Genomic DNA, 12,939 nt, shown 5'->3' with positions numbered 1-12,939 from the left:
TCCTACCTATCCAAGAACATGGGAGCTCTTTCCATAATCTGATATCTTCATCAATTTCTTTCTTCAAAGACTTAAAGTTCTTGTCGAACAGGTCTTTCACTTCTTTTGTTAGTGTTACCCCAAGATATTTTATGTTATTTGTGGCTATTGTGAATGTTGAGGTTTCTCTGATTTCTTTCTCGGCTTTTTTATTATTTATATATAGGAGGGCTACTGATTTTATTTGAGTTGATCTTGTATCCTGTCACATTACCGAAGGGGTTTATCAACTGTAGGAGTTCCCTGGGAAAATGTTAGACAGTAAATAGCTAGTTGTATAGAATCAATATGCCCCTGAATTCACTTTCTGTCCTTGGCTCTCACTCTTTTTGGTTGACTGTAATCTTAATATTTAGGAACATTGTCTTTCTGGTGACTTTCCCCTATGCCAGGCAGCTACCTTTACTCCTTTTCTCTCATCCCCTCTGCCTTTCTCCAGTCTCCTCTTCTTCCCTCTTGTCTCCACGTATCCACTGCTCTCTATGCTCTCTTCTGTTCTTTCCTCTTCCACTTTTTCCCTCTCTTGTCATTCCATTTTCCAAAGACAGCTCTCAAGGTCCTGTCTCCCTGCCTATACAAACATATCTATCTCTGCTCTTTCAGCTTGGCCTGGAGAAGAACTGGCAAATGAACACATCCTGCATGGTGGAATGCCCTTTGAACTGTCAGCTTTCGGATTGGTCGCCTTGGTCAGAATGTTCTCAAACATGCGGACTCACAGGTTGGTTTGTAATGCAGTTAACATTTGGCTAGTGATCAAGCCACACAAAAGAAAATATCTCTGTTGCTCTAAATGATATCAACTGAGCTACAGAAAGGTGTCTTTCTTGTAAAAACAGGTAAGACTCTCTGAGGTCCCCTCAAGGAAGATACTATCTCCCAATAATATATCCATCTATTCGTACAATTATGATGACACACTGAAGTTGTATTATTTTATATTTTATATTTTTAAAGGAAAAATGTTTAGAAGACGCACAGTGACCCAGCCCTTTCAAGGTGATGGGAGACCTTGCCCTTCCCTCATGGAGCAGTCCAAGCCTTGCCCAGTGAAACCATGCTATTGTTGGCAATATGGCCAGTGGTCTCCATGCCAAGTTCAGGTATCAAATCTCAGGAAGCTATATGGATGCCAGCATTCTTCATCTGCTAAGTCTTGGTTCTAGAATTATTTTGAATTAGAGATGATCGGTTCCCTCATAAACATTTTAGTGGTTTTGCAAATACCCAGTCCTTTAATTAGTTTTGATAGCAAGCACCCCCCTGTCCTGTACTTTTAAAATCATTTGGAGACTGATTCATTTTAATGAAAATTTATTTGCCTGTCTTTGTCTAGGAAGCAAATAAATTGTTCCATGTATGCTTTATCGCTTGTGCCCTATAAGACTTCTTCCCAGGGGTTTGCAATGCTTCTTTAGCTATTCATAAATCAAATCGGTGATGCAAAAATGACTACAAGCCGTGAGCTCTCTAATGAATTATTTTTCTTTTTCTAATTAGCTGTTTCTCCCTCCATTCCAGGATGCCCAGTGTGGAGAAGGAACCAGGACACGGAATATTTCTTGTGTGGTGACTGATGGCTCCACTGATGATTTCAGCAAAGTGGTGGATGAAGAATTCTGCGCTGACATTGAGCTCATCATAGATGGTAATAAGCAGATAGTTCTGGAGGAAACCTGCACCCAGCCCTGTCCAGGTAACAGCAGAACACAATTCATATTTTAGATACATCATCCTAGTAACAGAGTCAAGAAGAGGTTATGTATATAGTCCAAATGAAGAGCATCAACAATCTTATTCAGTAATACCTGTACTAACTCTGTGAGTTGGGGAACCACTGCATTGCTGCAGGGAATGGGGTCTCTAAGATCCTGAGCTGTATCCCCAACTCTATGTTGTATATCTTGAAAGGTAGACATATTTGACACAGTCAGCTTTAAAGAGTAGAACATGAATGTATAACTTTACCTAAGTGACAAGAAACTGAGTGAAACTTTCATCTCTCTCTTTTGTATGAGTAGGCTTAATCTCTTTATGTATCTTTATTTGATATTGTCATGGAGTGCAGAGAAATCCACTAATTCTATTCTGCTGTGGTCCATTCCTTACCTAATCATCATCTTGAAATATCCATGTCAAGATTTAATAGCAATATGAGAGTGGAACACTCCTAGTGCTAAACACACTTGTATACTTTCACTAACCCCATTGGGGTAATAAATTTACGCCACACCCTTCAAAGATGAAAAATGTTTTTCCTAATTCATATTCTAATCTTTATTCTATTTTATTTTTACCCACACCAGGTTTTCCTGGTAAACACTGGGTAACCCAAAATGTGACATCTCAGAGATGCAATCATTCCTACAATTTTCATAAATTCTTTTGCTAGTTGCTTTTTTCTTGGCATTTCCAAAATGTGCTAGATTTTAAATAAGATTTTCTTAATTTCTTGGGAATGTCATACAATATATTTTAATCATATTTACCCCTTCCCCACAACTGCTCCCAGATCTACCACCGCCACCTCTCTCTGAACCCACTCAGCTTTTATTCTTTCTCTCTCTCTCCTTCTCATGCTCAGTCCCCCTCACCCTCTTTCTCCCTATCCTCCTCTGTTTATATCCCCAACTCTACCCTTCTCTCCCTCTCTCCTTGCCTGTTCTCAAAATCGTAACAGATGTTGGATACATGGATCCATCATGTAATTCTATTCCTATGCATATGCTCAAGAAAATCACACATATAACACATATGTTCAGCACAAGCTTCTACTTCAATAGTCACAAGAGTTTCAAATTAGAACATTTAAATGCATAAGATATCGTGCAAACATGACTGAGTGGAAAATGGCAAATGTAAAAAAGTATATATGCTATATAGGGTATGATTTCAAGAATAACATGGTTGGGGATTTCTGAGGTTCTGGGAATGGTCTGTTCTTGATTAGATGTTGATTGCACAGATATATAATCAGACTCTGGAAACTTGCTGTGCCTTTATGGTACTTGGCATTTTGCTGGTACTATGTATTTTCTCCAAAGGGGGTGTAGTTGATTGGAGATGTAGACTAGAAGAAACTGCCAGTCTAATTTCCACTGTGTCAACTTCTCAGCAGCTTGCCTCAGCTAGATGCATCTGGGAAGAAAAAAAATATTATTTAATCACTGATTATTGCACCTTGAACTTAAAGCTCACTCAAATTTATGAATATCTAGAGGCAAGTTCTATGTATTATTAGGTTGTACCAGCTCCATTGACAATAGTAACAAACATCATGTTAGGTTTTAGACAAGTATTATCCATCTTTAAGGAAATTACCATGATGGGAAAACTCCTTCAAGTCATAGCTTACGTTTTATAACATTAAGTCACACAGAGATCACCCCATCTCTCCAAATAGCATATTGAGTACATATAAAATGATATTTATTGTATATTCAAATATCATAAATGTCATGTATAATTAGCATACTTACAAACATGGCCTAGCAAAGTTGGAATCAAAATAAGTATCTGCGACACTGTTCCCTGAGGTTATAAATTACCAACCTGTTTTTTACAGGTGACTGTTATTTGAATGACTGGTCTTCATGGAGTCTGTGTCAGCTGACCTGTGTGAACGGTGAGGATCTTGGTTTTGGTGGAATACAGGTCCGATCCAGAGCTGTGATTATACAGGAACTGGAAAATCAACATCTATGCCCAGAGCAGATGTTAGAAACCAAGTCATGTGATGGTGAGTGCTTCAATTCATGAATTCTATTCATTCATTTGAGAATTAAATTAAAAGTAATATTCCTAGGGCCCAAGAATGTGCTTCAATAGGTAAAGTGCTTGCCACGCAAGTATGAAGATGTGAGTACGAATCCTCAAAGATTGGAGGCAGAAACGGAAGAATCTCCAATAGCTTGAGAGCTATACTAAGTTATTGACTCATTTTATTGATGAGCAAACGAATGAAAAGTAAAGCAAGTATGACTAAATGGTAATGTTTGTTAGAATTACGTGACAAATAATTGAATATATTCTACAGTTAGTTATTCTCTGATTTGTCTCTGTGTTCCTTATTTCGGTGTATAGAAAAATAAAAATGAGCTAAAACTTTAGAAGAATCGAGTGTCTGGCATAAAGTAGCTGCATAAAAGATACGTTGGAACATCAGTGGGGACTAAGGTTGACAGCTGCAGTTTTATCAGACTTGTTTTGCAACATTCGGGAAGCCCATTGACATAGCAATCCGCAGCAGCAGACTTCCTGTCCCCGTTCATTCGTGCATGCATGCGTTGATGAGAACCCTCTCTCATGGTGGTCCCGAGTAATGCAACATCGGTACTTGCTCTGTGCCTGCAGGTGGGCAGTGTTACGAGTATAAGTGGATGGCGAGCGCTTGGAAGGGCTCCTCTCGCACAGTCTGGTGTCAAAGGTCAGACGGCGTAAACGTGACAGGTAAAACATTGACTTTCTGCGTTTATTCCTGTAACACGTGTGTAGTTGACTTCTGAAGAACACTGAATTGTTAACACACTGCTGGAATCAAGAAATTTGTTTTATTTTAAAATATCTCAAGTTCTCTCTCTCTCCCTCCCTCCCTCCCTCTCCCTCTCCCTCTCCCTCTCCCTCCTCCTCTCCCTCTCCCTCTCCCACTCCCCCCTCCCCCTCCCCCCCCCTCTCTCTCTCATTTTATTTTCAAGACAGGGTTTCTCTGTAGCTTTGGAGCCTGTCCTGGAGGAAACTAGCTCTTGTAGACCAGGCTGGCCTTGAACTCACAGAGATCCGCCTGCCTCTACCTCCCTAGTACTGGGAGTAAAGGCCTGAACCACAGCTTCAAGTTCTCTCTTTTCTGTCACCTTTAGACATTCGACTATATTTCATTGAAATACTACTTAGCACTAATAAATGAATAGAAGTGATTTCCTGCTTTTCCCTAGAGATTTTAGACATTAACAACTTACTTAAATGAAAAGAAAATAATAATTATGCCTTTCACTATTTCTGCTTGTGTGCTTTGAAGATGACACGGGACAAGGTAGAATACACATATAAACATAATATATCTAAATTATCAAATCTATTATAAAGACATTTTGGTGATTAATAAGAAAGATTTACCAGTAAAATCAAACCCAGGGCATCTGAGAGGGACATTTGCTATGTTCCCATCACAAACTATTATTATACTTCCAAAGAAGAAAATCAAAAGAAGATTTTTGAAAGATATCCCCAATGGACTTCTTTAATATACAAGTTCTTTGTATGAGCTCAGTAAAGTCAAGGGCCCATTCCAAACATAAAGGAAAGACTTCGAGATGAATCTATATTGAATAGCCTGCAAATTTCATAGAAAAAAAAAATCAAGGTCTGAAACAGAATCTCAACTTTAGGCACATAAACACAAACCTAAAATGTTATCCCTTAATTATCATCTTAAAATAATTTAGTTATTAGGGATTTCCATATCAGAGGCAGGAGGAATGTTGACTGTCAGCTGCCCAGGACACCTGCTGACTAGGGGCTCTTGTTTCAACTCTTCTGCAAGAAAAACAAAGTAGTATGCATCAAGTTGACCCTGAGTAAGTCCACTGCGATTTATCTTTCATATATACAGTGAGATCAAAGGATTCAGCCAGGATCAATGTGCTTCTTTGAAAACATCAATTTTTATATCGAATTTCAAGGGACCCAGGTTTATTGAAACCTAATTACTTATTTATTCCCTATAAAAGCCAGAACAGAATGCAAAACTACATTCTTATGAAGACGGAATTTTTGTGAATAAAAACTCCATCAAAAAGCCTTTGATAATAGCATCTCCCAGTGAACATATAATATACAATAGAAAACATTCCCACTAGGAAGCTCTTTGCTGTCTGAACAGTATTATTTGGGAAATGAAAACAATGAATCCGAACTCCATTGTAAAAGAAATGGGGGATAAAAAAGCACAGACAAGGAAGGATAGCCATTCCAAAGCAAGTGTCCCAGGTGCGATTCACTTTGCTCAGGTCCTGGAAGGGAATATAGGTCATTCTTTAAGATCAAGTCCTGGAAGGAAATATACGTCATTCTTTAAATGATTCCTAAGGTTGCTTTTTTCAAATATAGAAACAAATAATATTTGCTTGCTTTTTCTTCTGACTCTATTGTTTCTCTACTAAAACTGAGACTATTTCCCAAATCAAAAGTAAGTCAAAATTTAAAGATTCATCAGTATGTCACATTTTAATTTATTTTAATACATGAAAGTATTATACAATTATTTTTCTCTGTTACCAAGAAGCCAATGTGGAATTATTTACGATAACCTCTAGATGCATTCTTCTTCCACCGTTTAGATTATGTTCCCTATGAAAACAGGCATAAAGTACATTATCTCTGTGGATCAGTTGCTGTAATTTACAGATTGTCACTGTAAGGACGTCATGGGACTGCTGTTCTTTCTCTTCTTGTGTTTAATAATAGACAGTATGGTCATTAAACTATGTGTGCCTTACAATGACTAACTGCTTTTGTTGTGATAGCTTTTGTTTTGCATTGTTATATGCATTTTAATATGAAAGAATTAATTAATAAAAACTTTTTTAAAAAATTATAAGATTAAAGGAAAAACAAAGAATTGATGATGGGAACCTTTGATTGATCCAAAATACTATGAGCCCCATAAATGAAAAAACATCATTTGTTTGGCTAAAGTTTTGTTCAGCTGAGTAAGTATAATTCGAAACTATGGGTCACACCTATATCACCAGTATTGTATCTTCAGACAACAGTTTCTGTATTTAAAATGCAATAACAGGCAATGCACAGTTTGTATTGTATGTGAGAATTAAACTAGGAAAATTAATTTCAATGGCAAATTGGAAAATAGCACAAGCAGAAGACTTGCTGGTTACATTGGTCTTCTTTCCAGAAACCACAGGTATCTGGAATTAACTACAAGAACAGTGATTTTCCTTAAAAACAGATATGCATTCTAATAAGCATTTTTGTGTAATGATCAAATAAATTGAAAAGTTACTTTAAGGGATGTGAAAACTATCATTCTGAGTAGTCAATAAAAGTATTTAGTAATAAAATAAAATTAAAATATTTTGCTTTTCAGTTGCTGGTCCTGGCTTGAGGAAACAGATTATATGACCTATTTTTTCTGACTATTATCAGAAATAGGTTATATGAAACTGGTGTTTCAAAAATAGCAGCTGCAAAATAAGCCTCTTGGCAACGTGTCTTGGATGCTTGCAAAACACAAGCCACAACACTGTCATCTGGGTATAAAGGTCCCAAGTTACTAATGAAAGTGACGGAGGTTAGCCAGCCATTTCAGAAGTCCAGGGCTTCTTGTAACTTCCAAAGTGTTTCAGACTACCAAGACAAATCTAAAAGAGTGTATGTGTTTATGACAGCAAGAGGAGTCATTTGTTAAAATATGATTTTCTGTTCTGCAGGGGGCTGCCTGGTGGTGAGCCAGCCTGACGCCGACAGGTCTTGTAACCCACCCTGTAGTCAACCCCACTCATACTGTAGTGAGGTATGTGCACATTCATTAAAATGGACACGCCTTGTCCAACAACTGTCACCTACCGTCTCTGGTACAATGCCTCCCCTGCCCCCGATTGCCATGATTGAAGGCCGGAACCATTCACTTTGAAGCATGTTTTTAAACTATATGAACAACTCTCAGGGCACTCCTTTTATTTACGTGGCACAGTATCATGAGTAGGCTGGGTTAAGGTAGCTAAGGCAGATGTTGCATGTCGTCAGTCCTCTTGAAAATGCTTCCTAATACTCCTTTTCCGAATACGCCTAGTGATACTTTCCTAGATCATGTCCAGTGTGTAGTGTAAACTTCCCTGTTCTGCAGATGAAGGTGTGTCGCTGTGAAGAAGGGTACACTGAAGTCATGTCCTCCAACAGCACTCTGGAGCAATGTACACTTATCCCAGTGGTGGTGATTCCCACTGTGGAGGACAAAAGAGGCGATGTCAAAACCAGCCGGGCAGTTCACCCAACCCAACCCTCCACTAACCCAACAGGACGGGGCAGGACCTGGTTTCTACAGCCATTTGGGCCAGGTGAAGAACACAAAATTCTTTACTTACACATTATACCAGTAACGATGCCACAGCATTTTTTAACAACCAAGGGTTTTCAAATAAATGATTATTTCTTAGCCCATTTACTCATTTTAACATTGCAGTAGTCTTTATGTAATTTTATTTTCCTATTGAAAGAAGAACCCATGCTGCAAATGTGGAGAATTGAAATTACTTTTTTTCAGAAAAAAAATAGTGTTGATATTATTTATCAAAAGCCCAGTCCTAAAGTTATAAGTATAATAAATACACATTGAATATTTTATATTCAATATAATAATGAAAATATTGAGGAAAAATTTGTTTTCAATTACAACAAGGACAAATAAGACTACAAAGACATTTGGAGTTTTCGGTTTAAACATACAGTTTGTGGTGTGAACCTTCACAAAGACCGACAAATGCAATCCCATGTCACAGGGTGCTCCTATGGAAGTAACCTTCCAAACGTTAATGTTTGCCAATCCCTCAGAATCCTTACTAGTGCAAATATACAGAGACAGGATTAGACCCCTCCCTTCCTGATGGGATGATCACACTTGGACACGGACCAAAGCATTGTCATATTATAATGTATCCTCTTAGTATATCCAGGAATGGACTTGATCTGCACAGGAACAAGCTTGCAGGCTTGAAAAAGTGTTATGCTCTACTTTGTATACTTTCTCTAACTGGAATAGACAGTACACACCTATCTCCAGGTTCAAAAAGGGCCCTACTAGTGCTCCATAAGCAACATGGATTCTCTTTCTCTCTCACCTAAAGAACACCCATGCAAAGTCAGACATAATCAACTTTATTATTTCATTAGAAACATGAGAAATGAAGGGAGAAACTTGTGTAACTAGAATACCTCTATTTATGATTTGTTAAGTAAAAGTATTTCCATTATTAGAAAACCAATATTGAATTTTTAAGGTGTTTTAAATACCTGGTTGATTACCTTTATCCATATAATCACTACTTTTATTAGATTCTTAGCTGAAAACACAATTGAGTTTTGAAAAGCTGATTTGTCTGTTAAAATGTTGGAAATTCTCCTCTCCAAGCTAGGGGAACAAATTACCACTTAGCAATTTTGACCTTAATTAAGATCAAAGCAGATATCCACAAATGAGATCACTTTGCTCAATTTAAATAAAAGTATCCTTTTCATTTTGTTTAATAATTTCCCCAAGATGAACATGTCAAAATAGTAAAGAGGCACATATTCTGAAGAAAATACACCCTTTGATTTTTGAATATTTGTTAAATAATTTTCACAGCAAAATAACCTAGTAGTAGTCCTTTTGATTTTAAACTCAATTCAAAAAGAAAGAAGGTGAGAGAGAAAGAGAGAAAGAAAGAGGAAATAAACAGGGAATAAAACACTTTTTAAACCTCCAGATTTAAGTGATATTTACAATATCAGCTGAATTGGTTTCCAACAACCGGACCTCTAATAAACAAAATACCTAGTACTAAATAGCATTTGATTAATTGTGAGTATTGGATAAATCTCCGTAGAATCATTTTTGTCCACATGTAATTTTCGTACTCATATCATATTGTGATTTGAGTGTTGAGTGCACCCTTCTATGTACCTATTGCCTACAATGTATACAAATGTCTGCATCAGATTAAGTTAGACAATATCATCCCTAGCAATGGACATTGGAAGTTTACTCAGAGCCTAAGACTTCAAGGACAACAAGCCCAAAAACTGAACAAAAGTTGTGCCTGTCGCAAGTGATTGCAAATATCAGATAGTTAGCAAAGACACATTTAAACATCCCTTGCTTGTTACTCTGTGTCATTATTTCTGCCAATTCTATTATCGTTATGCACAGTATAAGTATTGAATAGATAAAATTGTATTTGCAAAACAAATAAGTTAATATGTTAAGCTTCGTCTGGTATGGAGCAGTTGAAACCACAACAAATGGTCAACTACTCTAGGTTTATGAATTTCTCAAAAGCTGCACTGTTTATATCTTTTTAATATAATACTCCATTCCTGATAGAGGTGGAAAAAGTCAAAGCATAAGTGGGTAGAACAATGCACATAATGAATCTGAGATAAGATTTCATATAAAAAATTTCGGCATGAACTCCGCACCTGAACGTAAACACAATCGGTCGCTTTTCGGCTGTTTCCATTGCTAATTCCCCTTGAATGCGGTGCTGCCTAACCCCTAGAAGCTGCTTTCCATTAGTGGTGCCTGTACTAGGAAAGACTTCAACGTAAGTCTTGAACCCGTGGTCACGTGTGAATGATCAGGGGTCATATTCAAACCTGTCCTATATGTTCCAGACTCATGTACACCAATACTAATATCTGTTCTTCTCAGATGGGAGACTAAAGACCTGGGTTTACGGTGTCGCAGCAGGGGCATTTGTGCTGTTCCTCTTTGTCGTCTCCATGATTTATCTAGCTTGGTGAGTGAGTAAAGGTTTCTAAATCTAGAAGGGTAGATAACATTGTTATTTCAAAGAAAACCCTTTCAGTTCCCAGTACCACCGGAACAGGCTAGTGTGTGAAATGCACTTGCTGTATTTCTTCCAACTTCACACAAACTTCCAAAAGATTAGAGAATCTGAACTCTGCCTGCCTTGTCTGAGTCATTCAGATTGTGGCAATGAGTCAGAACTGTTCGAGGTCATTTTTTTCCCAAGAATTTTCTCATGAATAAATGGCATAGAATATTGCGTTTCATGAATGGTGTGTAATATATATTTTACATTGAATTTTCCCTAGAGGAAGATGTTATGATAATTCTTTTCTTATTTCTAAAGAATCTTATTTTACATACCAATCCCAGTTCCCTCCAGTCCTCCAACTCCCCCCACCTTCTCCACACCCCACCCAGCATCCATCCCTCAGACAGGGTAAGGCCTCCCAGGGAGAGTCAACAAAGTCTGCCACATCACTAGAGGCAGGACCAAGGCCCTCCCTCTTGTCTCTAGGCTGAGCAAAGCATCCCACCAAAGGGAATGGGCTCTAAAGAGCCAGTTCATGCACTAGGGATACATACTGGTTCCACTGCTAGTTGCCCCACAAACTTTAATGTATTTTTAAATAAATATGCATTATTTTTAGAAGTTTCTGGACAAACCCAAAATATACTATATTATTACTTATATTGTTATCAATCAGGAAATTGAATAATCTGGCTTTTACAAAATAGTTATAACACAGTTTCTTGAAACTGTGAAACTCAGAGATCACAAAGTCATAGTCTAAAAGGCAGGCTAGAAAAGAGACAACTTAGATCAGCCAATTTGTTTTGCTTTTTATTCAAACAATAATATTTAACATGAAATACTGACTTTCTTTGTTTTTTTTTCCTGAATTTCCTACAGCAAAAAGCCAAAGAAACCCCAAAGACGACAAAACAACCGCCTCAAACCTTTAACCTTAGCCTATGATGGAGATGCTGACATGTAACACGGAGTATTCCTGGAAACAACCAGACTTGGCCTTTTGCCTTCGTAGTAGCCATTCAGGGGCCACAGTATCAGTATTGAAATGTGTTGATTAAATTAACTTTAACTGTTATGAACACCATCATTAAGGGGGAAAAAAGAGAAAACTCTACTCCCACTGGGAATATTCAAGACAAAACCACTGGCATACAGAGAGTCAGCCTTGAGAATCCTAAGAGATGCAGTGGAATGCATGTTGTGTCTTGAGAGTTTTGTATCATCTTTTCTGAAATCTACCGATTGAAGAAACAGACACTTCGATCTCTGAAAATCAGTGAGGAAATTGGCCAAGTGGGAAGCTACATGCAAGACTGCTTGCAACACTAACCCACAAAACTTTCTAGCATGAACAGTTCATAATGAAGGCTTTACAATTCTACACTTAAGCATAACAATACGTATATTTGATCAAATGAGTTACATTATGATGTCATCTTATATACTTGTTAATAATCAACCTCTAACAGTGAAGATGACGTAAGTCCTATACTAGAGGGAAAATACATTGAACAATATAGCATCTTCACGGTTGATGGTGGCTTTTATTGGCCTGCGTTTCAGAAACAAACTCTTTTAAAAGACTACTCTTGTCTCTCTCCAATGTGTGAATGCTGGACACGTACTAGTATCTTAGAAGACAGAATCCTCAAGTTCGGGATTTTATAGTGGTTACTGTCTAGAAAACAAATAAGCGTGTATTGATACATTTCTACTTTCCCTAATTTCACACTGGTTGCCTAACATCTTTTTTGCTGTATGGAAGGCACATTTCGCACTATATTAGTGCAGCATGATAGGCACTTAACCAGTATTGCCATAGAAACTGCCTCTTTTCATATGGGATGAAGATATCTGTGCCAAGAGTGCTGTGGAGACATTTGCAAGAGTTCGTACTTTGAAGAGAGTTAGTTCAGTCTTGATGGTAACAGGATTGAATCTGCTATGACATCTGCTGTCTATACTCTTCCTTCTCAATACAGCCATTATGGAATTGACAACACAGGAAGAATTCAAGTGTTGAAATCCCTAACACACCAACCTTCAAAAGGTGGAATCCCCTGGTTGGGTTACAGTTGCTCTTGGAAGGCTGTTTCAGATAAGATTTATATATTTGTTACCTTTGTTTAAAAAAAAGAAGAAGAAAAGAAAAGAAAAAAGGACTGGTTATCTTCGTAATTTTGAGCAGATGGAGAAAATAATGTATCAATGATTTTTTAACCAAAAAAATCAAATTTATGTGTTAGCTTTTCTTTCTTCTTGATTTGCTTTTTTGGCTTGAGGTTGACATTCTGCCATGTAGGCTGTATTCATAGCCATGATCTTTTGCTGTTCTCATGGCTGA

General features: G+C 37.5%; 1 protein-coding gene across 1 annotated transcript in view; it reads left to right on the top strand.

Moving 5' to 3' along the window:
- Thsd7a (thrombospondin type 1 domain containing 7A) overlaps positions 1-12,724 on the top strand; it is a 365,115-nt gene extending 352,391 nt beyond the window's left edge. The window contains exons 19-27 of the mRNA XM_075953378.1: positions 643-760; positions 997-1,142; positions 1,561-1,735; positions 3,605-3,778; positions 4,393-4,488; positions 7,485-7,567; positions 7,901-8,111; positions 10,463-10,550; positions 11,475-12,724. Coding sequence (XP_075809493.1) covers positions 643-760; positions 997-1,142; positions 1,561-1,735; positions 3,605-3,778; positions 4,393-4,488; positions 7,485-7,567; positions 7,901-8,111; positions 10,463-10,550; positions 11,475-11,559 — 1,176 coding nt within the window. The 3' untranslated portion in view covers positions 11,560-12,724. The remainder of the gene's footprint in view (positions 1-642; positions 761-996; positions 1,143-1,560; positions 1,736-3,604; positions 3,779-4,392; positions 4,489-7,484; positions 7,568-7,900; positions 8,112-10,462; positions 10,551-11,474) is intronic.
- Positions 12,725-12,939: the final 215 nt, after the last annotated feature.

The sequence above is a fragment of the Microtus pennsylvanicus genome, chromosome 19, assembly GCF_037038515.1.
Source record: "Microtus pennsylvanicus isolate mMicPen1 chromosome 19, mMicPen1.hap1, whole genome shotgun sequence".
NCBI lineage: Eukaryota > Metazoa > Chordata > Mammalia > Rodentia > Cricetidae > Microtus > Microtus pennsylvanicus.
The sequence above is the reverse complement of the archived record's forward strand: the minus strand, read 5'-3'. Positions and strand labels throughout refer to the sequence as shown.